The following is a 26,997-nucleotide window of genomic DNA, read 5'->3' as shown; positions in this document are numbered from 1 at the left end:
GGTGCAAAAATACTACAACAAACATGCTACGCCTAGTTACTAAGAAATACCAACTCAGAAGCTCTTACTGTACAACAGCATATTTTATTACTAACAAATACAGTAATAATAAAACTTCTGAACATGTGTATAAAGTTACCTGGTTACAAACAGAACTAGAAAAATGAAGGGCATTTATTGTGCATTTTGACAGGAGATTTTTCATCTTTCTCACTGTACTTCTCAGTAGCAAGACTTCTGTGTATTTTTAATGGGGAAAGTCTAAAAGAAAGAGTATATCCCATTGAAGGCAACAAATTACAAATGCTAAAATGTAATATAAAGACATTCCATTTTTAATGTATGATGGATAAAACAGTAACTTTGGTTTATCAGAACTGTAGTTCCTGTTGTTTCAGCATTTACATGCCCTTTGTACCCTGCAATTTTCATTGTTCAAAGCATCACCATGAATGCTGCCCAAACTCAAACACAGTAATTTCCCTGCATAATATCAAAATATTGAGAAAAATATCCTTAGTTATCAAATGCAAGACGATGGACAGTCTTACAAAATGCATTGACATGTTCTGAAAACAGCAAAATACTGTTTCCAAATTATCTCAAGTAGTAAATCCTATTGGCTCTCAAGAAATCTTGACTCAAATGAAGCCAAATGATGAAACTGTTATCCACATCAGCAGTACTTGCTCTTGAGAACCACTCTATCACAAGAAAGGCTACATGTATTAAGGCCTTTTCAATTTAGAGAAAATACAGTGCTGTAGCATATAGAAAACTAAGCTTTGTAGGAAAAGTATTAAGGCCATCTTCCGAGTAAATAGATTGTTAAACAAGCTTGTGTATTAATAACTCAACACTTTATTTTCTGCAAGATACTTCTCTACAGAATATATAAAAAATTAAGTTACTCTCATAGAAACACCATGAAATGAGCTCTCATTGCAGCTCAGTACAAAATCCCAAAGCGTGTGCTTCAGATTCTGCCCACCGAGGCCGGGGGTCTGAAGCGTTCCTTCGGCACAATGCTCTGGAACACCGTGCCAGCAGAGGCTCCGAGAGGCATTTTTCTGAAACACTGCTGCCCCTACTGCATCAGCCCTGTGACCAGTCTGACCCCAGATGATGGTGCATGTTACAGGTAGAGGTCCAACCTGCTTTACTCGGAACTGACTCTCGTTGTCTGATCACCGGAGGACTCTTGGCTTCAGCAACCCCTGACGGAAGCACGTGAGCTTTCCCAAGTTTGTACAATACATACAAAACCAGCAGTTCTAGAGATTGACCTTATGCAGTCAGTTATTTACAAAATTCATTTTTATGTACAAAATAAATTGCTATAATTCCAGATTCCCTTTCATATTCAGTGTACAAGCTACCATAAACCAGTGCTGTAATTGATACAACAGGACACAATTTACAGAGTATTTATAAATTTGTGTATCCCTTATTTAAGTGATATTATTGTTTAAGAGATAGTAAAAAGAGAAAAAAATTAACAAGTGTTAAAAAATATCAAAGAGGCAGATGTAACTTTTATACCTTGAAAAGTAACAGTGCTTTCTAAGCATCACTTTAATGCAATTCATTACAAAATATTCTTTATATAAGGAATAATAATTGTCTCATCTTTTTCTTAGATTACTGCCATGTCCTGCAGAACTTCAATTTCCATTATTCCTGGATAGGATAAAATACAGTACATTATTGTTAGCTGTTTCCACAACAAAACATACATTTTTAAGTGCAAAGCAAGATATGTGTGTTTTTTAATAAGGCACAGAATATCCATTATTTCCAGTGTAACACAGAATTCATGTCAGTTTTATAAACTGCAAATGTTCATATAAAATTTCAATCTTTCAAGGATTTGAACTGTTTGCTGAATCCAACTCTCTTCTGGTGTCTGAAGCTGAATAGACAAGTAGGGATATGGAAGCTGACTGTGAGACATCAGGTATTTGGGAACAGCTGCTTTGCAGTGGAGAAGATTCACTAAAATCATTTTTAGGTGTTATTCTGCAAGTAATTTAAAAAAAAACAGTAAATTTTAAGCACAATGCATCACAATGGGAAAAAAATTGAGCAATGAAATCATAATGTATTTCCAGTTGTATTCTTTTCAAGAGAAAGTAATACAGTTCTGTATACTTTTCCAACTATTGTTCTTTTTCAGATCCATCACCTCTCAAAGTGATTAAAGTGCAGTCACAGATGTTTTGGAGCCGAAGCTCCAGCACTCAGCACTTACATGGAAAAGGAGAATTCTACAAATATACAAAATAGCCCATAAGCTAAAGATACATGGCCACATGGGGCAGTCTGTAATTTCTCTTGACAGCTACTGTGAGTTAGTTGCATACGAGAGTACACCGATTCTTCAGAGAAAAGGATCAGCAAGCTTACAGCACTAGCGGGAACATGCACAAACAAGCAAATGATTGAGTTCAGGTGCCTTACCTTCCTTCACCTACTCTCTTCATACTCTCAGCCAAGCTACTCATATGACATGTGCTATCAGCTTTGTTTCTTCTTTCCACCTGATCCACAGTTAATTTAGAACCAGATAACATTTGATCTCCGCTGTTTTCACCTGCCTCAGCTCTTCGGGCTGATGTTCCGTCTGCCTCTATCTCTCTCTCAGATGTCTCTGGAGAGGTTTTAATTTCTGCAACAGTTTCTTGGCTTAAGTAATCATGATTAGTGATTGCCACGGCAGAAGTTCCATGATTTGTTGCGCCACCTGTACTGGTACCCATTGACTTTGAAATGACTTTAAGTCTGTGTGAAGTTGACTTGTAGTGCTTCTTTTTGTGTTTAACTTTGGAATTGTGTCTCAAGAAAAATTCACATGACTCTTGCAGCACTCTTCGACTCTCACTGATTGGACTGAAAGAGAACACAAGCGTGTAACTGAATGAAGAGGATAACCTTGGCTACAGTGCAATACAGACTCATACACAAAACCCTGACAGAACAGCAACCAGTGATGCAATCTGAGACAGATGTTAATGAACAAAAAAAAAAAATCATACGTGAAGAGAAAAAAGTCTGATCATAATAGCTCCAAAGTAATTATGTCTGTGGAACAATTTAATAAAGCAGATTTCTACATTTCTTACTTCTGCAAGTTGGTCTTAATGACTTCAGTAGATTAATGATCTAAGAGAGGAAAGAAGGATTAGCTCAGAAGCAGCTACATTACCAAGTTAACTTTATATAAAATAAATCTCATTCAAATGAAGAAAGGTAAGCATTATAAAAATTACTTCATTATTTTTAAATCCTTGTAGCTGAAAGCAGTTAACATCTGAAATATAAGAAAAAATTACACAGGAATTAGAAAAAGAGGGTAGAGGGAAAGGAAGCCATAAGCTGACCATCAAGGAATGTAAATGTAAAATAAAAGGAGCTTAAGGACTACTGCCTTGGGAAATCCAAAGAAATAAAACAATCTAAACCCACAATATAAGTAATAGATAATCTAAACAGAGATAATCAAAGAATAAGAAAAAATTGAAAAATGATAACTAAAAGAAACAGAGATGAAATTCGTAAGCTCCTTAAATCCATAGATATAAAGTTTACTAAAATTAAGCAATAAAACTGAATTCTTCTCCTTCAAAAAAAGAAAAAAAGAACACTAGATTTATGCAATAAAAGTGAGAGTAAGGAGAGTTTGATGAATATTAATTTTAAAACAAGACAAGCCTGGCATAGAAGAAAAGCAGAGGATACTATTGCATGGCAGTAAACACCACGAAGTACTGTGTCAAATGAAGTGGTCACAACACATGAAAGCAACTAAACTGATGACTGAAATTATCTTCCCTCCTTTGACTGGAAACCAGAGACTTATCAGCCAATGCTAAACACAGCAACATGCCTTCAGCTCTACAAAAGATAAATCAGCAGAGGGAAAAAATTTCTGTCTTCTGAGAATGTCAGAAAGTCACTGCATGTGTAAAACTTCCCTCAACCAGTGGAATTTTCCTGATGCCCAAAGGCAGCATTTAAAGTCTGAAAAAGAAGTCTCAGGACAGCATTTTAATCACCTGAGCTAAATATAAAGAAACATGTCCTAAAGCCAACTTTAAGTATACACTTTAAAAAGCAGGAATAAAAAATTTTTTCTTACTCTCTTTTGCGGTTTCTGTTGAAGAAATTGGCCCATTCAGAACAGGTCTTTTTACTTCCCACCCAGAAGACTGGAGATATGCCGACAATTAATGTCAGCAAATATTTCATCAGAAACAAAAATATTTCTGGTCTTGCTAGTGCCTTTGCCTAGAAGATAAAGTTTGATAAATGCAAAGAAAGAAAATACACTCGTTGCTTTATTTTTTTTAAAGGCAGAAAACAAATAACGTAAATGAGAGACCTCCTTCTTATGGCTGTTGTTCTTTGTCGAGGCTTGTACTGCGGGCAAATGTTAGACATGTACAGTCAAGTCAGACGTGGTTCATGTCTACAGCTGAACACGCCAGAGATTTTTCAGAAGCAAATATTTTTCTTTTAAATTGCAAGGAAAGGTAATCTGGGGAGCAATAGTATTAATAGACATGTTCTTCAGAGGTGAGTATGTATGTACAAGATTTATCCCTTCAACTTAAAAGAAACAGCCAGTGGATCACAGAATCACAGAATGGTTCAGGTTGGAAGGGACCTTAAAGACCACCTGCCATGGGCAGGGACACCTTCCACTAGACGAGGGCGACCCAAGCTCCATCCAGCCTGGCCTGGAACATTTCCATGGATAAGGAATCCACAACTTCTCTGGGCAACCTGTTCCAGGGCCTCATCAGCATCAAAGTAAAGAATTTCTTCCTAATATCCAATGTAAACCTACTCTCTTTCAGTTCAAAGCCATTCCACCTTGTCCTGTCACTGCATGTCCTTGTAAAAAGTCTCTCTCCATCCTTCCTGTAGGCTCCCTTCAGGTAGTGGAAGGATTAGTTGGAAGTTAATCAGATTAGACAGCATTTCCAAGGAGCCGCAGGGAACTGCACCATAGCTTTCTGTTTACTGCAAAATTAATCCACCTATTTGCAGAACTGTACCATAGGAGCTGAGACATCTAACTCTGTAAGAGATCATTATCTTCTGCTCCCATTCTGCAAATTTAATTTACGTACCTGGCTTATCTGCCAGCCCATCTCTGAAAGTCACTATTTTTATTAGGCAGGTAACATTAGCCACTTAAACTGAAGTTTGTTTTTATTTGGTTTTGATCTGGCCAATGTAACAAAAGTCTACAAGCCAAGTCAGGCAAGCCAAAGCTGAGCACACCACTTAAAGTTCTCCACAATTAGCACACACTGTCTATTATAGGGACATATCCCATAAAACATATCTTTGTTAACATTTCCTGCTGCTATTTCTTCTTTCCAAAGGCTAATTAAACGATGAAAATACGTGCTCTTTCCTGTGTTATTATGCCAAGCTGTTATATTTAAATACTACAAAACAATTTTGTTGATTTATTTTTTTTAACATGTCTTGTTTTCAGCCTTGTATATTCTGAACCATTTAGGCTGATACGGAGCTCAGAATAAAATCCACTGAAGTCAAAATATACTTGTTAAGAAATGGTATCGGAAGCACAAATAACCAAGTTGTCTGTAAACTGTGCTACTGTCAGCTTACACTGACTTCAACCAGAGGAGATCAACCCTTATAATTCATAACGCCTGTGTTCATATTCCTCATTTTAATTATATTTATTTGCAGCAAAAACATAGATGGTAAGTGTAATGCAAAGAAAGATGACATGAGACACTTGCATTTCTCTTGGTGATATTTGCTTGTATGTTTGTTCTTAAATAGAAGGAAACAAACCACAAATTACTTCTAAGTAATTTGTAATATAAAACTCCTTGCAATTGCAAGAGATTTAATCCACAGAGAGCACTGAACACAGGCAGATTCAATTTAAAAGCTTTCCCAAGGAAGTTTTAGGGAGTCAAAAGTTCAATACAATCACCTCCATGATTTAAAGTGCTGTTGAGTTTTTTTTTCTTTATTTGCTATTTGTTTGGTTGGTTTTCATAAAGACTTCTTTGCATTTCTGAAAATCAGTCTGCAAATGACAACTACTGTGGAAAAAACATACTGAAAATTTGTTCTGTAATTTCAAGCGTTTTACTTTTCTACACTTTGAAGAAAAAAAAGACAAAAGTGATTTTAAATCTCTGGTTATAATCAGCATTTAAAATTCAATTTAGTCTGGATCTTCACGAATCACTATTTCAGCTTCAACTGAAATTGATGAAAATTCAGCTTACACACTTTGATACTGAGCTAGGCACCCAAGTACTGAGCAACTACTTTTAGGAACAAATATTGTGAAGAATGATCCTCATCCAAGGCAAATTTGTAACATGAAGTTCAAATATCGTAGAGGTTATATATTCTGTTAGAGCTGTGAGTTGGAATTTAATTGCTGAGCGCTACCAATTCAATTCAAAGGAAAAATATCATTCCACTGATTTTGACTTAAAAAGGAATGAACCACTCCATGTTCCTGAACGTGAAAATAACTTACTAATGTGAAAATAACTTACTAATTGCATGGCAGATACAGTGATGAATAAGGGGTTTTGTTAGCTAACTTTACAGTATTATTTATAAAGGAAACTGTTACTTGCCTGATAAGGACAAGGAATGTGGTACTGGTCACAGTGGTCAAACACCCAAGTCGTTTCCCAGATTTTCCGGTTTACCAGTTCATAAACATAACATCCAAGAAGTGCTACCAGTGGCACCAAGTATAAACCACTAAAAACTCCAATTCTGATCATGAATTTCTTTAGCTTCTCCTGGTTCCTGCCATCATGCTGGATGACTTGGCGCACGTGATTTAATGAAATAATACCAGCTAAGAGAAGAGAGAGACCGAAAAACACACAAAGGCACAGCGGCAAAAGCACAAAGTACAGAGAGGCATCCAGATCATAGAGACCCACAAAGCAAACCCCACTGATATTGTCTCCCTCAACTTTGTTCATCGCAAGGAGCATAATGGTTAGAAAACCAGGTATTCCCCAGGCAACCGCGTGGAACCACATGGCCTTTTGGGCAATAGCTTCACAGCTCCATTTTCTTCCCGCTGCAAGGAACCAAGTGATTGTAAGAATCACCCACCAAATAGTTCCTGCCATAGTGAAAAAGTACAAAACCATGAAAAGGACGGTACAGGCTTTGTTTTGGGAGCCAAGAACAACCGTTTCACCAATTTCTAACTTATCATCTGCCTCGTTACAGGCAGTTTTGTTCCCAAGTAAAAACCCAATAAAGTACATCAGAGAGACTATGCTGTAACAGACAGAGTAATATATGATCGGTCTCTCTGGGTACCTAAACCTTTTAACATCAATCAGAAAAGTCAGGAATGTGAAAAGCGTAGCACAAAGACAAAAGATTGAAACTATTCCAATGAAGCTTTTTGCCACATCCAATTCATAATTTTTGAAGTACATATTGGGACATGGTGGTGCACACTGATCAATTCCTAGAAACTTGTAGCCTTGTCCATTGTTAGTGTGGAGGTGCCGGGGACACCAAAATCCATAATCCCTTCGGATCTGGCCTGGGGTCTTCCGAGTTCCATGTATGTTTGTGGTTACAGCAGCAGTGGCAGGAACGCTCTCATCACAATTAGTCAGTCTGAATAAATAAACAGAAGAGGAAATATCTCAATACGCCTCATTCTCAACTAGAATTACTTTTTAGAAATATGAAAAAAACCTGATCCTAAGCACTGTTAAATTTTACAGATAATGCAAACGTGCATTATATGAAAAAATAAATCAGAAGGCATTATAAAAACCAAACTTCAAATATTTGCATTTTAGAAGAACTTCAAACACATTTATTTACCTGTTGCTCTCTAGCTGTTGTATCATAGGCTATAAAACACTACTCAAATTGCGATCATTCTTTTAAAGTCTACTGAACTTCTACATATATATATAAAATATTTACAGTAGGGTTCTTTTTTTAAATTTGGATAGACCGTTGAAGACAGCAAAAAATCTTGTCACAATGCAAGCTTCAATCAATCAAGGAAGAAGGTTGACATCATTAATTGATGTCTAGTATGCAATCATTATTATAATTTTTTTGTGTTATACTGCTATTTTATTGTCAACAACAATGAACTACCCAACTGAAAAAAATATAAGCAGAAAACACAAGCACTGTAAAAAATTAACAATATTTTAGCAATTTTATAGCTCTATGAGGTTAATTTAAAAACTGCTCAAGACTCAATTGCTCCAGAGTTTAAGTGGACACAAGAGGTGATCTTTTTCATAAATAATATCATATTAGCAGTGCTGGACTTACCTTTGGACTACATTATATAACTCAAGCATTTACTCCTACTGGGATTTATATTCATATGCATTCCAAGTTTAAGTGTACATTTAAAAAGAACAAGTTTTGCACTCTAGCTTTTAAAGTAAGATTCTGTTATCTCAACAGTCCTTGTCAAACACTATTACAAGTCCCTCAATTCACTTTTCAAGCTCAGCTTGAGCTAAAAACTCCTTCAGTTCTATGTTTCTCTGCATTATCATGCTGTCCAAGTAAATCCAAACTAATGAAGAAAACTGATTCTGTGGCAGATTTTTTCATTAACCACAGGCCAGAGCAGGATGCGTGGACCCGTTCACCCACGTCTTAATTGGCATTATGTATGTCTGTAAGAATACAAAAGTGTGAATCTCAGTATTCCAGTTACTTCCCATCCTCATGCCTGCAGGCTGCAGCAGCAGGATCTCTGCTGCTGTAAGAACACCCTGCACTCCACAGACTTCTCAATATCAGCTACCAGGGAGACATCACATATGAACAGAGAAGCTTCATTTTCAGTAAATACTAGCAGTAATAAAATAATTTAAAGCTGCAGTAAATCCTGCAAAAAAACATGATTTGATTTAAAATATCACATCTTGAATAACTGGATTAATTTGTAATTTCCCTTATTTTCCAAACAATCTTAGAAGATATTTGCTGTGCCCCTTCAGGGCACAACTGTTGCACAGAAGCTCACATTAGATGGGAAAAGTTGATGCCTTCTTGTTTTAAAACCCCACAACTTCTATTTTTCTGCAGAACTACAGGAAATGGCATTAATGCCACTTGTCACATTCACTCCAATACTGATTTCTACCACAGGTCATGCACAGGATACTGTCCCTGCTTTCCCTCAGCCTTATCACAGATTACCAACTGCATGGGGGTTAGAAAAATTATTTGAGTTTCCAGTCTCTGCTCCTTTCCTGTACCTCTTGACCTGATGTGTGTTTAAAAAAAGTCTAGCCTTAATAATTTATAAATATCCACAGCTGAAGGTCATAATCTCAAGAAGATTGCACTGGGGTGCTTTCAGTGGCTTCCATTTAAAATATATAGACATCTTTTCAGCAAATATTGTATTATCTATCTGAAAAAGACACACGAACACCTTTGAGAAATAGTTGAAATTTTAAAAGAGAGAGTTTTGTAGGCAGTACAGGAAAAGCAACACAAGACTAAGTTTGCATATTTAAGCAGTTAGGAGTGAGATAAGGCTTCTACCTAATTTATTCTTCTACTGTTTATCTGCTCAAATACAGAATATTCTGTATTTCGTTATCTTACGAGCAGTTCCTTCTGAACTCCCTAACGAAGTAAGCATGATCATCCCTAGTTTAGAAATCAGAAACCAACGCAAAATCTAAGCTGTAACATATAATATTTAAACTTTCAGAAATTTACAGTAAAAAAGCTTCCTTTTGCAGAGATCTGAATACTGAACTGTTGCAGAGCTTCGTTGCAAAAAAAAAAAAAAGTCACACGTAGAAAATGCAGGTGATCATCTGAATAATGAAGAAGTTTTAATGAAGAAATGGTCCCATGCACTGCAGGGTCAGCGTAATAAGGAGGTTACAGTAAAGTGATATTTAACATTCTGCCTCAGATTTTCAACTCACTCCAGGTCAAATATGGAAGTACCACTCCCACCACCTGTCAATATGAGAAATACCCCACCTGGTACATTCCAACTCTTCAGGCCATGCAATTCCAAACGTGTCCATCAACTGCTTACAGTCAGAATACACTTTCTCACAGAGGCTTCGACAAGGGTGAATCACATGAATTTGATCCAGGCAGGCAGGGACAAAGGCTCTACACAGAAATGTGTGGACGTCGGGTGAACAGTGAAGATTCATAAGAATAAGAAAAGGCTACAGGGAAGAAAAAGGCTTTGGTTAGCAATCTAAAAAAGATAATTCAAGGCATTAAAACTAACTTTCATCACTATGGCTCACATTTGATCCCCTGTAGGTTTGGAAAGATTCTAGAAAATAGTCTTTGTTCAGCAATTGCAAAAGAGCAAAACCCACTGCTGTGAGCAGCAAGAAGCTCCATTAGCACCTTTAGCCCAGCCCTTGCCTCAGGAATCTTGGCCAATCTGTGACTTTTAGAACATGATTTTTCCTACTTGTCAAAATCAGCAATCTGAAAGGTATTGTGAAAGCCCAAGATTTTTTAAAAATAGGGTAAAACATTGAGCTCCTTTGTGCATCAGTTAGATTCTAAATAAGTGCCCTGAGATTTTTAAAGGTGTGTCTGTTCCAGTAGTTCCTGTTAGATTACATTTTCAGTCCTAAGTGCTGTGTTGTACTCATCTCCTCTCACACTGGAGAACTTTGGGGTTTTTTTGATTAATGAGGCCCAAGTATCATTATTTCTCATTTTTGAAACACCTCATTTCAAATCTCTCTCAACATGACTGCAGTGAGTAACTGATGACTGTTCTTATTAGAGAATTCATAGAATGAAATTTAACCCAACTTTTTTTTTCCCAATGCATTCAATTCATCATTCACAGTCAGAGAGGTTTTTAAGGGGAAAAATACCCCAACCTTCCTTCTCTATGTTTTTTTCTGTTTTACTAATAGGGCAAATTGTTTTAGCCAAAATACTACCATGTGTGCAAATTCCAGACAAACCAGTTGGTCATTTTTGCAATTGCTTTTGAGTCCAGAACAGCATCCTCACTTCTGTCAGCTTTTAAGAACCCCAAATATACCCTTACCCAAAGAGCAAGTCTTACCACTGAACATGCAGTTTAAAAGAAAAGACATGGACAAATATTCCCTTTCAAACTGGAGTATCTACAAGTCCTCAAGGGACCTTGATAATAAACACAGGGACATGTGGGAAGAGGGGAAGAAAAGATAAGGCAGAGCAAGAATAACATAAAAGTTCTTTATGGGAAAAAAACCCAAAAAATTGTTGGAACTACCCTTCAAGCACTCCAGCTGTGTTCTGCATCTGCAGATGCCATGGCAGCAGGCACACAGAAGTTTGATCCCCTCTCTGGGCACCTGCTCTGGAGCTGCCTTTGGAGGAACCCAGGATCTGGGTATTTCATGACAAGGAGAGAAATGTAGCTCTAGTATGCCATGTTCCAGTTCCACACGTTGGATTATTTCCTACACACTGCATAGCTTCACAGGAGTTAACCCTAAATGAATTAAACTCCCTCTGCTTAATTATGATACTTCTTTTCTTTTCAATTGGTAATTTATATTTACTCTGCTTTTCCCGGCACTTAGGATAAAACAAAGACAATCATATTCAACTCCTTTAGAAATTGTGTTTAATTTTGACATAAAATCTTGCACAGATTGTCTTGACTGTTACGAATTGTTCCCTTTTTGAACCCATAATTCATCTCAGTAGATAAAAAGTATTTCTAGAGCAATTTTTGGGCTGCCAGTCAAAAACTTTCACAGATTTCAGTAAAACAGAAATATCTTCTCTAGAAAAGTAAGAATTTTTAAAAAGCACAATATTTATATCTATGAAAACAACTTCACCTACAAATATATTTTACCAGTTCTTTTGATAAGCAACAAACAGTTTTTAAATAGCATTTTCCAACACAGCTAATACAGCTGTGTATTGTAAGCTTGGTCCTTTGATATAGAAAATGAGTATAAAGAAAGCATTGGCTGGTAAAAAAAGTCAGGGCACAACACTAACCTTTACCATTTTAAAAGAGTTTCTGTTGTATAAAGGTACCTAAAAGCTAAAATACCACAAGAATCACTACACAGTGGTACTGTATATCAGAGGTAGACAATGACAAGCAAAAATAAAATGTTTCCGAGACTTTTACTAAAGCATGTTGTCATTGGCTAAACATTGTTGTTTAAAGAACATATTTTATTTAAATCTGAAACCACCTTAACAGATAAGTTGAAAAACGCAAATTTTTAGAAGAAAGCTATGATTAGCCTGTAACGTAATGGCCAGTCTTCACGAACGAAGAACCGGGGAAGGTCTTTACACCTTCCAGCCTGCACATTGGATTTTTTAGGTGAGACATAGTGTGCGCGGAACTGAGCCCACCCTTTAATCCTGAGGTTCATCTGCCGGGGCCAAGCGAGCTTGGACGGTGGCAGCGAGGTCCTCAGGACGTAGATGGATTGCCTTACGGGCTAACGAGCTCCATCTGCCCGGGGAGGGACCCTGACCGGGAATCGAACCCGGGTCTCAAATTCCAAGGACTCAGCTGCCAAGAGGAATTGTTTTTACAGTGTTTCTTTCAGCTTGCTAAAAATACTTACCTTTTGACACCTGAAAGTAAGAACACAAGGGCAAGAAGTTTGATGTTCTGAAAACACAACCCAATCTCCCAAGTCAGACCATTTAGCTGGACACCCCATTCTCACCCCATCTGTTAACAAGGGGATGTAATAAAACAATCTAACATCTCTCCCTTTCATCTTTCCTACAACCAATGGTTTAGGAAGAAAGCTGCAGGTTATAACACGGTCCCCGTGTTGAAAAGACATTGACAAACCTTTTTTGCTGAAACGCATCTAATCCCTTTTTCAACCATTTAAGCTTAAACCCTTTGTAAAATATTACAGTAGTAAGCAGGCACTGCTGAAAGATACTGCTTTTTATTTGTTTATTTTAACTCCTGGATTTGCAACCTAATTTGTGTTTTGACAAACAGCTAACAGATTGCACTCTGCTTTTTCCATCTATTTACACATTAGCACAGTAATCCTTTCAGTTTTGATTTCTATTCCTTTCATACTATACTTTGCCTTCTATTTACCTTGACTACATTTGAACACTGACCTCACATTTGTACAGTGACAAAAACTCTTTCTGAGTGACAGTAACCAATTTATAACTGTGCCCACCCATTTGTACAGATAGTGGGAGTTATTTTTCTTCATACTTATTACTCTGGGAGTAATTTTTTCCCTATACACATTACTCTGCATTTTCCAAGCATAAATCCCACCAACCATTTTATTGTCCCATTGAATCTAGCGGAAGACCTTTCTGCAATTCTTGCATTGATTTTGTTTTCTCAGCAAATTTATTATCTATCCCTCTTCTAGGTCCATCTATGAATTAGCTGTGTATCAGAGGTTTCCATACAGATAAGTAGGGGGAACCACTCTAGTTACTTATTCGGTATAGCACAAAACTATCAGCTCATGATTTAACAACCCTTATTGTGGAAAAACATTTATTTGTTCCTACTTTTCTTCTTAGGCAGGCAGGCACTGGAAAATAAAGTCCCCAATGGGTTACCAGCAGAGTTTCTTAAAAAAAACCCACACAGGTTATGACCATATCAAAACCTTTTTGAAAACTGAAGTATGACATACTGTCTGAATTACCCCTTTCAACAAACGTATTGACTCCCTTAAAATACTCCAACACATTTTGCAGCCAATGAGTTCCCTCAACTAAAAAACCTCTCTAAGATGTAAAACTTTGCCTCGAGCACACACAAATGGGATTTGTAAAATACAGATTTATTTTCAGTGACAGCTTACTTTTACCATTTAAGAACAGCAGAAGTGGTTGGGAACCGTGTCTGGAACTTTGCTAACAATTAGGTAGCTTGAAATGTGGGCTTCACTTCCAGTTAGCCAATTTGGAAAACTTTCATCAGAGAAAATAGCATGTCTGCAGTTCCTGAAGGACCATAAAAGCAAAATCTTACCAAAACCAAAGTATTTTCTCCCCCAGCTGCATTGCCTGGAAGCCAAAAGTGTAGAGCCAAGATCACAAGCTCACTGACAGTAAAATTCAGTTGCTTCAAGACCAGTTTATCTGAATCATGGATGTCCCAGCGACAAACTATTTTTTATCCAAGTGATTAGCTGGGTAAGCTGCACACATGCACACGCTGGTGTCCTGAGTATGCAAGTCTGGGATTAAACTCAGAAGCTTGTACCACAGTCCTTCTCTCTTCAGGAAGTTCAGGATCTGCCCATGGGCACAATCAAACAAAATAGGCTCTTCCAGGAAATGAGGGCACTTGGCATTTCTAGCATTAGCAATCACTGCCCTATTATATGAAGAAGAGATGAAAATCTGCAGATTTGGTGATGGCAGTGCTAAAAATAGAGTGAAGACAGACTCTTTAAAAACCAGAAATTGAGCCTCACATAGCTAATATAACTCCTAAAATAAAAATTCTCATCTTCTTAGCAATGGGAAACAAAACTCAGTAAACATAAGGCAAACTAGAATATAGTAACAATCTAAAACCAACCAACCAAACAAACCCCCAAACAAATAAAAAACTCCAAACCTAAACCAAAAAACTAATAGCAACTGCAAAGTCAAAGATGATGTCTTTAACAGCAGAAGAGGCGCCTGCCTCAAGCAGAATCAGTGAAGAACTGAGGACTATGGGATGCAAACTTTCCACTAACAAAACACCAGCACCTTACTTAGTAAATTCTAATTTGGTGTGTCTATGTTCTATTTTCTCCAGAGGCAAAGCCAAACTACCTCAGAAATCCAGTTACGGTGTGGTCCTACAAACAACTAAGACAAGTGAAAATAAATGTTACAAAATACAGAATAAATGTTTAGGTGCAAACATGTGCTTAAACGAGCTCTACCAACAAGTAAACTGCACTCTGGAACTGTATGTGTATCTTGTGCTCAGGATGCTTCTGTTTTGTGCTTAGCAGGCTTACAAATCCAAGACACAGGAAAAACAAGCTCATTATTCCAGGCAGACACTGAATATGCTCTCTTGTACCTCATCTCAGTTTTATCCTAGAGAAAAGCATTACCAGAGATGATCAGATGTCTCTGGGGTTGGATTGTATGATAATTACCAAGATATGTCAAAACAAGTAGGTGACAATACTCTTCTGTACTCTGCTGATTAATGTCACAGAGATACTTACATAATATATAAAACAGTGGATCGAAATATCAAGGTCTTTGTTACAATCAGCCACAGCAAACCTTGATTGTAAGAGACAGGAAATATCTTGAATTGCTGAGACATACAGAGGATTAGAGCCTTTGTTCAGCCACTGGAGCCAGGTATCTAAGAGAGTAACAACCTATTTTCCTAACCCCTGAGGTCTAACTACAAGTTAAAACGTTTAGCTTAGTTAACCTAGTTAACATTGAGGTTTATTAAGTTAAACAAGGACAGATATCGACTGTCTCAGTGCTAAGCAATGTCACCTCTTTCTTGGTTTGATACAAATCTTGTGACCTAAAGTCACAACATTACAACGTTGTTGGTTACATAACCGTGTCTTTCAGTCTCTGAAGCAAAGGCAGGCTTAAATCTGTATTTCTACAATTACACTACACTACATAATCGAGATTCCTACCTATATTAAAGATACACATTGTTATTCATGAAACTATGTATCTGCTTTACAGGAAGTAACACCTACCCAAATAATGAATAGAGTCATAGAGTATCTCCAGTTGGAAGGGATGCATAAGGATCACCAAGTTCAACTCCTTTGCTCCTCATGGGACACTTTAATGATTAACAATTAAAAATTAATTATTAATAATTTACAGGACATACAAACACACTTACTCTCCAGTAAGGGTCACTACAGAATTGAAGTGCAGCCACAAACCCTAACCCAAATATATTTGTATACATGTATGTTTTCAGGTCTGATAGTTAGGAAATACAGCCACTGTCAATCACAGTGCACATAAATGATCTCAGAGTGAGAGACAGTAATTGCTCTTTATATTCACAGAACTACACTAACAAATAATCTTCACAGTATCTTTAGTCACTTTTACAATGATAATCTGTTTCAATTAAAAACAGCGGAACAAGTATGGCATGGTTGATTTAATCCTATACTATTGTTACAATAGAGTTATTCTGGACTGGATGCAAACAAGATTAGCATCACACCCAGAGAGATTAATGCCTTCATATAATTCCTAGATGGGCTGGCAAGGGTGACAATTTGCTGCTGGTCACAGAGAATCACCTGCCAAGAATCTCTGACTTCTAGTTCATGCACAATTAACTAAGTCATGATAAATAAACATCTCAACACACAAAATTAAATGAAGGATGAAATTTTCAAGTTCAGTTAGATTGAAAGCAAAGTTGAGAAAAGAGTAGGTCCTTCCTATTGGAAGTTACATTGATGGATTTAGATCAAAGGCAAGTTAAAGACACTTTTAATTTGGTATACATGGATTTTGCAGGAGGTCAAGGCAGTTTAAGTGTCAGTGTCTTGTTGCTACATGCCTGCTAAAAGTTGCTACTTAACAGCAGAACTGCAAAACAGAAACATGGGTGCAGCTCACGAAAGGTAGTGTAATGTAAACCATCCTTTAAACTACCAAGGAACATGGTATGAACTCATCTGGGGGTCCTACCTGAGTTGTGGGTAACAATCAACTACTGCTGGCAGCAGCAAGTATCAGTCATAATCTATATTTTCTCAACTCTGTTAAAATCACATGGGTAAAACAACAAAAGTTTTCAGGACTAAAATTTACTGATAGGAACAAAATATTTTAGATATGAATATATAAAATATATACATTATAAATTTGAATACATATAAGTTTAATATACATTGTAGTGCATCCTAATTTGGTAGAGGTAAAAAAAAATCGAAAGCACATGAATTTGACTTTTAATAAGCTGCTTTTAAACAAAGCAGCAATACTTTCTACAGCTTTTACAATACAATAAAGGCATATGAAGTCATGCATAATTTAAAGCTTGTCAAACATATTTAAGATGTAATCAATTTAACATTTACATAAATAAGAATGAAGCATTCTGTCGAAGTACTAAGCAGGTTGTTCTGCAGTTTAAAAAGCAAAGTAGTTCAAGTTTCCTATTCCAGGAAAATCTGGAGTTTAAGTTGCTGGTAGAGGGTGGAGGTGATGCAGAGAAAGAAGACAGTAAACAAGCAAGTGGGTCAAACAATGCTGCTCTGCAATAAAAGATGTTTGCAAAGATATGAGCCTATTTTTGTCCTTCAGCTGAACAGCAAAGGCAAAAAGTACTTGGCCTTTCAAAGGGCTCTGAACAAAGCGTGGGGACAGCTCAACGTGCAACAGTTGATAAGCTGGACTGTTCCCAGCAGTCCGCTCCTCCCGCAGCCACGTGGGGCAGGAGCTGCCCACCGCTCAGCACCTGAGGCATCGCTGTTTAGAAGGCAAAGCAGGATGGCAGCTGATCTTAAAAAACCCTGTGCTGTAAACTGCAGAGGCTCGGGGACTGGCCAGCGAGCAGCCAGGTGCCCCTGCTTGGTAGGCCTTCATCACTTCATCAAGCTGAACTATCCAGGCAATGCTCAGGGAGCTGAATTACTCATCATCTAAATGTTCAATATATTTGCAACAAGAATGAATGTATCTGCAAACTCTTCACCATCAGTCACCCTTACACTTGCAATAAACATATATATATATATATATATATACATACATATATATATATATACATACACACACACACATATATATGTGTGTGTATATATATATTTTCAGGTCTGAACTTTCATACTATCTTTTCAAAGTCGAAGGGAATATTGATCAGAAATCCAACCAGGGTAGGAATAAGGCATGTGGGGAAAGGTTTTTCAAAGGTCAGTAGGACAGCAAGGCACTCATGAACTTTAAGGGAAAAATAAACTCAAAAAAACTACTCCAACACCACACCTGGGCACTAAACTTGCCATTGACAGTATAAACAAACACAGACACAGAAAGATAAAGAAGGCTATTATGCATTTTACTTTTATAAGCTCTGTACTGTTTTGCATTAACTATACACAGTCAGAATATTCTGAGTTGGAAGGGACACAACAGGATCATCAAATCCAACTCTTAAGTGAATGGCCCACACAGGGATCTAGCAAGTAGTAGAACAACATAGTCCCATGCTTCCCCTCTAAGTATTTTCACGTGTAAAATAAAAATACACATATCTGTATCTTTTATAACTGTAATAAAGGTTATAAAGAATGTAAAAAGGAATATTACATATCACTAAGAAGTTATTCTGAAGCAAACTAAAGTACAAGTATTCCCAATACTTTCCAAAATAGCTTATTACCAAACTTCACTGCATTTTTTTGTCCTAACCTAAATTATAGCTTGACCTAAATTATAGATATGCCAGCCTCTGCAATTTACAGTCCATAACAAACAGGAGAAAGTTTTCCCAAGTGTTACAGAACTGAACTATTTATACCAAGTTTTCAATTATACTTCGTATCTGGTTTAGGTTTTATGTATACTATACAGAGCATAACATACAGACAAATACAAGTTAACTGAAAGAAAGTCCAGGCTCTCAAACATTTGAAGTCTAGACAGAGTTTCATTATATCTGGTCTGTGGTAGCAGAAGAAACTCAATCTTAAATTCTCCATGTATTTGCCATACATTATAGGAATAAATGGATTTATTGCTAAACCTTCTGTGCAGAATTCAGTGTAGATGATTTCCTGTAACAATGTTTATAAACTCTCCATTATCTTTAAAAAAGCCCCCCCAATTCCAGTAGAAGTCATTACTGCTCTGGTTCCAGAAGAGTCAGAGCAGATTCATGCTTCCCACTCCTCTCTATGAATCTGGAGACACACTTCAGCAGAACAGCACCACCCAACTTACCAGAGTAGCAACCCTGCACCATTTCTTTCTTGCCTACCTCATGTATTTTTAAGCAATTTTAAATGAAAATTTAAACCACCTTAAAAAATACCAACTTTGTTGTGATGTCAGCCAGGCATACACAAGTCATCTGACTATGCTGAAGCCCATGAAGCTGCAGTCATCTACCACAGCACCTGCATTCTTACTTCTATCTTCTGCTTTCACTGTTTCCAGTTGGTCGGTCACTCTTTGAGATACTCCCCAGTTCTGAATGCCTATATTAGATAGTGTTTCCTTACTGTTAGCCCACAGCATTATCTTGGTGCCCTTCCCCCCCCCCATTTTCCCTATTTCTCCTGTTTTAAAAATTCAAGGCTATCTTTTCTTCCTCTCTTTCATCTTATGATCTGTGGGCTATGTTAACCTTCAGCATACAATGTTTAGTTTGAAGCTCTATATGTACTTCCAGAGAGATCCCACACACAACTCAAGTCTTAAATGGTGCGCCTTGTACCTTCCTTGCAAAAGCATTAGCTCATGTGAAGCAATATTCAGCTGGGACATGGTGTCTGGACAGATGGATATTGCCAGGTCACCATGAGACTGGATGGGTACAGTCCCTCTCCAAAAAACTGCTTTTAGTTTTTGTATGCAGGATAAGTAAGCAGAGAGTTTGGCCACTAAGTGCTTTGTGGCAGTAGCTGCTGAGACTAAAGAAATCTGGTTGTGCAGGCCCTCCAGGGAATACAGCATGGGCCAAACTTGGAAGGATGTGGTTATTGTCTGGAAGAACTTGATCTACCAGAATTTTAAGTACAGGAAAGATGGGTGTTCTTTTTTTTTCCTCCCTGGAAGCTCTCATCTAGAGGAGCAGGTATCTTTGGTAAGAGAACATCCTTTCTGTTCTGCAAAGACCGATTATCCAGCCCTCTCTTCCCCCGTTTACAGTAGCTACTTACACACTCCTATGCACACCTCCCCTTCTTTTAATAGCTAAGCAGAAAGCAAGCAAGTCTCCACTCATCTCCACTTCACAGTTCAGAAGAAGAGGGCAGACATATGGACCTCTTCCTCTGGCAAGCAAATTAAAACTGTCAGAGCAATCACAGATGTACACAATATACAGAAAAGACCCAAAAAGGTAACGTGGGACAAACCACCCTCAGCAGGCTTGTCCTACCTAATCTGATTTGCTAATGATTACGTAAAGTTCATGATACTCCACTGGGCAACAGATACTTCCTTAAAAACACTAAGACAATCTGGAAATTGCTCCTTCCTATGTCTGAAAGCTTTGTACCCACTGCTGGCTTTTCCCATTTCCAAGGATGATGTGTTCCCCCCAGTTAGCTCAGCTCCCAAGCCCTAACTGCCTCCCATCAATGAAGGCAAAGAAATCCCAAACTCAGTAGATCTGTTCCTGTTTTCCTTCTCAATATAAATAGCTTCAGGGCAGCTTGCATGACTCCATTCATCCACAGGTGTCCTCCTGGAGTAGGTTACAGCCACAGGACTAAGGCCATCACTCCACACTTGGTTTAGCCAGTGACCACATCTCACACAAGAGTATGGAGCAAGGGGAATCCAAGATGCAGTCTGGACAGGGAGATTAAGAAACCACTACAGCAGCTACACATGAACACTAACCAGGGCACTGTGAAAGGGACACATGTGCAGATCAACAACAGGATAGCACAGTATTTCCCAGAGGTCTTGTGTTGAGAAAAGATCTGGAAAACAGCCTTCCGTAGGCCAGCTTCAGACCTCCTGCACAGTGGGACTGGCCTAAATCTAGCTCAGAGTAAAACTCCTCAGTCTCATGCAGGAGACAGGTAAGAAATGTGCTACCAACTTTACCTAGTGATCCACTCCTGTAACACAAATTACTTGCTAGTGTAGGCACAGCCTCTGAACATGGATAAAGAGGAGGCTGTTGAAATCACTCTGTCAACACCATCTCCATGAACCCTGGTTATCATCTCTTCGTCAAACATGCATCACTTTGGACCCCCATGCATTCTAAACAACATCCTTTCAGAACAAAGAGCAAGGCAGTGCTAGTCACGTTATCCAGCAACAAGGAATGCTGTTCAGGGAAAGCAGCAGCAGACAATGTGGATGACTGATACACCTAAAGCCCGTGTAATAGGATTACACACATTCCCCTCTCTGGTTTCGGACAATCTGCACAAGCCAATCACACTTGATGAAGGGCCTCAGTACTAAAGGTAACAAACACTTTTTCAATGGCTGTAATTTACTGCACCCATAGGAATCAGAAAAAACTGCTTATGAATGTGCTGCTGTAAGAACCACTGTAAGAACTAAAGATGGCGGATGTTTCTTTGGAACACCTGAGAGCAAGAGAGCACAAAAACCAAAAACAATTTAGTAAATTCACACCTATGCTACCTTGCAGGATATCTCAGTAATAATCTTCTTAGAAAATAGTACTTATTCCCCCAAAACTCCCAATCTACAGAGGTAGACAGCTTCCTCCTTTCTGTGTGTATCTACAAACATACACACGCACACACACACACATACCAACTTAAGTTTGCAGACACCAGTTTTCCAGGTTTTTAAAGTATTGTTATACTGAATTAACTGAAAAATTGTATTTAGTGGAAGCAACTTCAGCCATTACATTACAAGTTTTAACTCATGCCATTTAAATATTAAGCTTTTGAAGCTACTCCTTAAACCCCTCTAAATGGTTTTAACTGACCCCAGTTCTCACACAAATTTCTGCCACTGCTGCAGGTAGCTGCACTTAACTCTCCATATAAGCACACACATGTTCTGGCACATCGCCATGAACTCAGAAGTGAACGGAAAACTCACTCCTGAATCATTTTTCCAGTCTCTCTGAGGTACTTTGTTGTTCTCTGTGGGATATTTTCCAGTGTTTTCCACAGTCTGCTTTAAAAAGTCACTGGCAAGCCTTTTTCTTTGTACTTCTATAGACCTGTGGATCTTACCCACGTCAGGAAGTCTTAAGGGCTTGTCTCCTGTGGACACATTCCAGAACTGCAGTAGAACAGATTAAGAGATACGAACATAAGTTACAACACAGTAATATTCTCTGCCTTGCTGGAATAATGCCTTATGTTGACAACCAGGATAGTTAAAAGTAGGAATTACTTTGGAATTAGAAGTGACTTGGTTTTGTGGATGACCACGAGGGGGAGTTAACACCTATTTAAGTACAGCTGTAGTGAACCAGATCTTCTGGTGTCCATCTCTTTTCCTCATCAGACAAACCCTAGGTCTTCTGCCTCCCAATCTGAACCAGTAGTAACATGAGCAGTATTACTGTTAAACTGCTTTGAGATAAAGATATGGTTGACATCTGCAAATAATTATACTGTTATGCAGCTGTTTAGCTAACATACACAAAACTTCACACCACAAAGTCATGTGGTTTTACTTTCCTAAAATCACCACTTGTTGTGTAAACATAACGAATCCAAATGTAAAGTAAAACTCAAGAAGCTAAAACTCAGTCTGTTAAGCTGAAAGCTCAGAATTGAACTAACTAAACAAATATATGAATGGAGGGAGTAACTGGAAATTACATATTTTTTATTGCAGAAAATAAGATCCCAGAGGGACTATCATCACTAGCCAAAACATCCACAACAGAGGCCCTAAGACTGAGTTAGTCATTTTCCTGCTCTCAGTGGTTCAGTGTTCTGGCTTACAGCACATCATTATGAACAGCTGATACATGAGGCAGAATTGAAAGACCATGTATCAGCTGATTTCCTGCAGGGCAACCGCCACCTGAGACAGTAGCTCCACATCATCCTCTCTTGGAGGATGGATTACCATGAAGACACCATCCAGAAACACCAATTTAACACCTTTCCAGAAAGCAGAGAAACTGTACAGAGAAACTGTCCAGAAGACTTTGTGCACCAGCAGGTGCAAGGCACAGCTCTTCTGGCAATACAACACTCCCTGAAGCAGAACACACCTGTAGAGCCTTGAGAGTGGGACATCACGAGTTACCGTGGTTTTGGAGAGTGAGCTTCACCTTAAGGTGAGACTTGTCCCCCTGGCAAATCTTTATCCTTTTTGGGAGTAAGCACTCCCCAGAAGTTTTCAAAGGGAATAGGAACATAAAACTGGCCTAACATCAAGGTTCTTTCTGCACAAAATATTTTGATTTCTTGAAGAAGTCTTTTCCCCTTTGCCTTGAGATTTCATGATTAAGTAGCTTACTCAGAGTTAGTTAAGATACAGTGAGCAAAATACTGTGAGCAGCAGCCTCAAAACCCAGTGAGACCTTGCATCCTAAGATGTAAGTCTCATGCCCAGTCTTGAGAATAGGCCGTGGGGAGGGGAGGAGAGGGGAAAGAGCAAGATAGAAGTAAAAACCAAAGCCTTTAAGCATTCCTACCGAGGATCAAAAGAAAGCTTCAGCCCATGTACTATTAAAATTCTTTCTTTGGTATGAATGAAGTTTGAACTGCTAATTACAGAAAAATTCAAGCTCTTGAAACAACAAAAGTCTCCTCCACATCCCAACCCACTGCCTCCTTATGGCTGCAAAGTGAAATTAAACACCAATTAAACAGTCAGTAACTCCTCTCCCCCTGTTGCAACATCAACAACAGTCCCCTGAAAAGCAGAACACCGTGACAATCCTGAGAAGGTCCTCTGTTGCAATCAACTATGGACAAACTATACTGGTGCTGTTACTGAGACCATGTAGAATCACACCAAAACATGTAAGTGGTATTGGTACACACTGGTCTCTCAGAAAAAAGGCCCAGCAATGAACCACCATAAGCTCACCGTCTTAATTCTGAATCTAACTGCTAGCAACAGATTCAACACTAGCTACAAACAGAATGGGAGGAAACTTCCTCACCCTCTCACCAGGAAAGCAGCTGTCTTAAAAATTCACTTTGACCAGACAGTCCATCAGCACTGCTGGATCACAAATAAAGGCAAGCAGACCACCACACATTAGGCAGTTTAGAAATGTCTGCACAGTACTATAGTACTGAGGAATATCAAATTAGAGGCCAGGTAGTGGCAATGACAGGAAGCAAACGAAACAGGGTAGGGAAATCAAATGCTAATAGACACTGTCATTCTCCATAGCCACCCAGTCAGTTGGCTAAGTAGTGATCAACCACTGCAGAAGTCAGAGGTGGTTATAAGGCTGACAACATGGAAAAAGAGGAAAAACAACAAAACTTCTCACTACCACACAGTTTTTTATCTATTTTAGTAGCTATATAAGGGCAGGTGAGCCATGAACCCTTTCCAGAAGGAACTCCCTCCACACATGCACTAGGCACGAGTTACTGACAGTTCAGAAAAGTCAGTCACAGCAACCTAATAAAAATGGCTCTGTGGTCTCTCTGTCCTAACAACACCATGACTGGGAGGCACAAATACTGACAAACGCTGGCTCAACGGCTGCAAGACACACCAAGTAAGAAGCAGCAGCATACCTGAGGAGATAAAAGTGGCAGACACTGCAGGAAGCATTCCTGACAAATGACGACTAGAGAAGGCACAGCACAGTTCACAACTGAAGCCTACAGCCTGACTTCAATTTAAAAGCCCACAGTTTGTCAGTTGCTTGCGTACAGATGGTTTAACACTCAATACCAGAATTTCCCACACATCTACACCGGGCTGACAAAACCAATGCAAGACCAAAGCCTGTGCCATTCCAGGCTGGCAGCTGGAGGCCAAACAGGGAATCCTGATTATCCCAAGCAACACTAAAAACATGTTTTGGCAACTGAACCAAGCTCCTCTTCCAAATTCAGTAAAGAGTATGCAAAGAATGTTTTAGTAACAGTAACCACCTCCAGTACCACCTATATATTTTTTTAAAAAAACAGAAACCTAATTTCAACTCAGTTGTGTTTCACTTTCTACACAGCAGAAGACACTGAGCTTTTCAAGACCTACGTTAAGATTTTTCCCCTCCTCTAACCACTGAAAAAGCCATTATTAAAACAGGTTTAAAACTTGTTTTACAAGCCTCTCACCCAGAGAGGCTCTCGCCCTTTACAGGCATTGCTATCGGCAAAGCCTTTCCACAAGGTAGCATATTCTCAAGGGAGCCACACTTACAGTTCAGGTAAGAGAAGTGCTTATTTTGAGTTAGGAAAAAAAAAAGAGCAAAGTTGCTCTTTCAGTCAGAAGCTTCAGCATCCAGTCAGAAGACAACAGAATGCAAAACCTGCAATGGAGAATAGGACTAAGAATAAGTTGGCGCCTCGCCTTAGTAGATATAAGCTGAGAGGGGTGCAGTGAGCAACTTCTAAATATGATTTTTGCGCTGAGCTCAGGCAGGCCAGGATATCGTTAGCCCTTTCTCCAGAGAATTACAACAGTTGCTCTGTATAACAGTAAGGTGCCTGGGCTTATGTGATCAGCTGTGCCAAAATGCTCTGAATAGCCACATTGCTATGCTACACCCATTCCTCTTCCACTCTAATAAAGGATCCAAGGCGGGGTGAGGGAAGGAAGTCTGTAGATCCCTTCCACAGAGCTTACACAATCAAGAAGCCTGAGCACACTCTAAAACACTTTAAGAAATATCTAGTCACTAAACATTATTTGCTTTGTCACTAAGCGCAACAGGTATCCCAAATAAATTCTAAATGACAAAAAGAATTGTTACATACTACAGTACGAGGGAGAGAACTTACCTCCATTTTGCGAGCAGCTGTGTCCTGATCATAGTGTCCCATGATGTTTGGGAAAAAAGTCATATTGTAAGGCATTCCTGAACATCTGGAGATAGTAATTGGCTCACATGTAAATAAACTGTGCCCTCGCACCAGGGCTAGAAGTAAACTGCAAGTCGCAGAGAACACAAGTGCTCCCATTTTGTCAGGATCTACAATTTCAGCACATCGCTTTGCTCAGTAGTTAGACGGCTCGGCTTTGCACGAGGATAAAAACACACATCTTCCTCTGCTGGCTCCAGCGCACGGCAGTAAGGCACGCTCTCAGACTCCTCACAGGTGCTTTAGGTGTTGCCCCATTTTGGTTGACCGCGATTTTACTCAATCCCTTCTTCTTCGAGCCTGTACGTGCAAAGACGGGGCAGCGCAGTGAACAGCAGCGAAACAACCCGAGGACGACCGCCCTGGCTCCCCGCCGGCCCGCAGCGAGAGGGCAGCTCGGGCCGGGCCGGGCCGGGCCGGGCCGGTGCCCCCGCGACCCTGCCGGGCCCCACACACCCCCCGGGGCCGCGGCTCGGCACAGCCCCCGCTCCCGCCGGGCCCCGGAGCCACCGCCGCTCCCAACGTCCCGTTCCCAGCCCCGCCCTGGGAAGCGGCGCCCGCGGGCCCAGCGGAGCGGCCGGCCCAGAACGCGGGGCTCGCCGGGCGCGGCCCCGGCGCCGCATCCCCGCCACGCCCGGGCCGCGCCCCCGCCACCCCCTCACCGGGAACCGCCTCCGGGCGGCCACCCCGCGGCGCCGCTCCGGGTCGGGTCCGCCGCTCCCCGGGACGGGACGGGCCCGGCGCGGTGCCCGCCGCACTCACCGGCGGTAGCGGCAGCCCCTCCGCGATGGCCGCCCCGCGGCACCTGCAGGATGTGGCGTCTGGCGGGCGGGGCGGGGCGGCCGCACCTTCCCGCCCCGGCGGGGCCGGCACCGGTGGCGGCGGGCGGGGCCCGTCCGGGGCTGCGCGGGGCTGCGGGGCACAGAGACCCGCCGGGGTGTGCCGTCGCGAACCCAGGGCGGTCCGTGCCCCTCCGGTGGAGCTCCGGCTGGGAAGGGCCCCGGGACTGTAGTACAAACACAAACGGCGCGAAAAGCCCCTCGAACAGACCCGGCACTTGGGTTCTCCTGAACATCGCGGTATTAAACTCTGCAGCGCACTGTATAAATGCTGAGGCAGTTCACAGACTTTCAAGTGTTGGGATATGAGCTTGTCCTGCCGGTGGAAGCGATCCCGAGGATTGTTTCCAAACACACCGGGGCCGCTGCCATGCAGGGGAAGCGAGGGCTCCATGGCAGAGGGCAGCCGGCCCTGCACTGCCACCCTCAGTGCCACCCTCAGTGCC

At 40.0% G+C, this 26,997-nt stretch overlaps 1 protein-coding gene across 2 annotated transcripts; it reads right to left on the bottom strand.

Moving 5' to 3' along the window:
* Window positions 1–1,104: 1,104 nt before the first annotated feature.
* Window positions 1,105–26,583, bottom strand: FZD6 (frizzled class receptor 6). 2 transcript variants are annotated; one of them, XM_027883405.1, is made up of 7 exons: window positions 26,475–26,583; window positions 25,632–26,012; window positions 10,036–10,232; window positions 6,648–7,665; window positions 4,139–4,287; window positions 2,461–2,889; window positions 1,105–2,019 (listed from the first exon to the last, which is right to left on the bottom strand). In XM_027883405.1, the coding sequence occupies exons 2-7, from the start codon at window positions 25,809–25,811 to the stop codon at window positions 1,863–1,865; spliced, it is 2,130 nt and encodes a 709-aa protein (XP_027739206.1). In that variant the 5' UTR covers window positions 25,812–26,012; window positions 26,475–26,583; the 3' UTR covers window positions 1,105–1,862. The 2 variants fall into 2 exon arrangements, with proteins under 2 accessions (XP_027739206.1, XP_027739207.1); XM_027883406.1 differs by lacking the exon at window positions 26,475–26,583 and having other exon boundaries at window positions 25,632–26,076.
* Window positions 26,584–26,997: the final 414 nt, after the last annotated feature.

The sequence above is a fragment of the Empidonax traillii genome, unplaced genomic scaffold (assembly GCF_003031625.1).
Source record: "Empidonax traillii isolate 1590-97213 ecotype Southwest subspecies unplaced genomic scaffold, ASM303162v1 scaffold126:size1624879, whole genome shotgun sequence".
NCBI classification, from domain to species: Eukaryota; Metazoa; Chordata; class Aves; order Passeriformes; family Tyrannidae; genus Empidonax; species Empidonax traillii.
The sequence above is the reverse complement of the archived record's forward strand: the minus strand, read 5'-3'. Positions and strand labels throughout refer to the sequence as shown.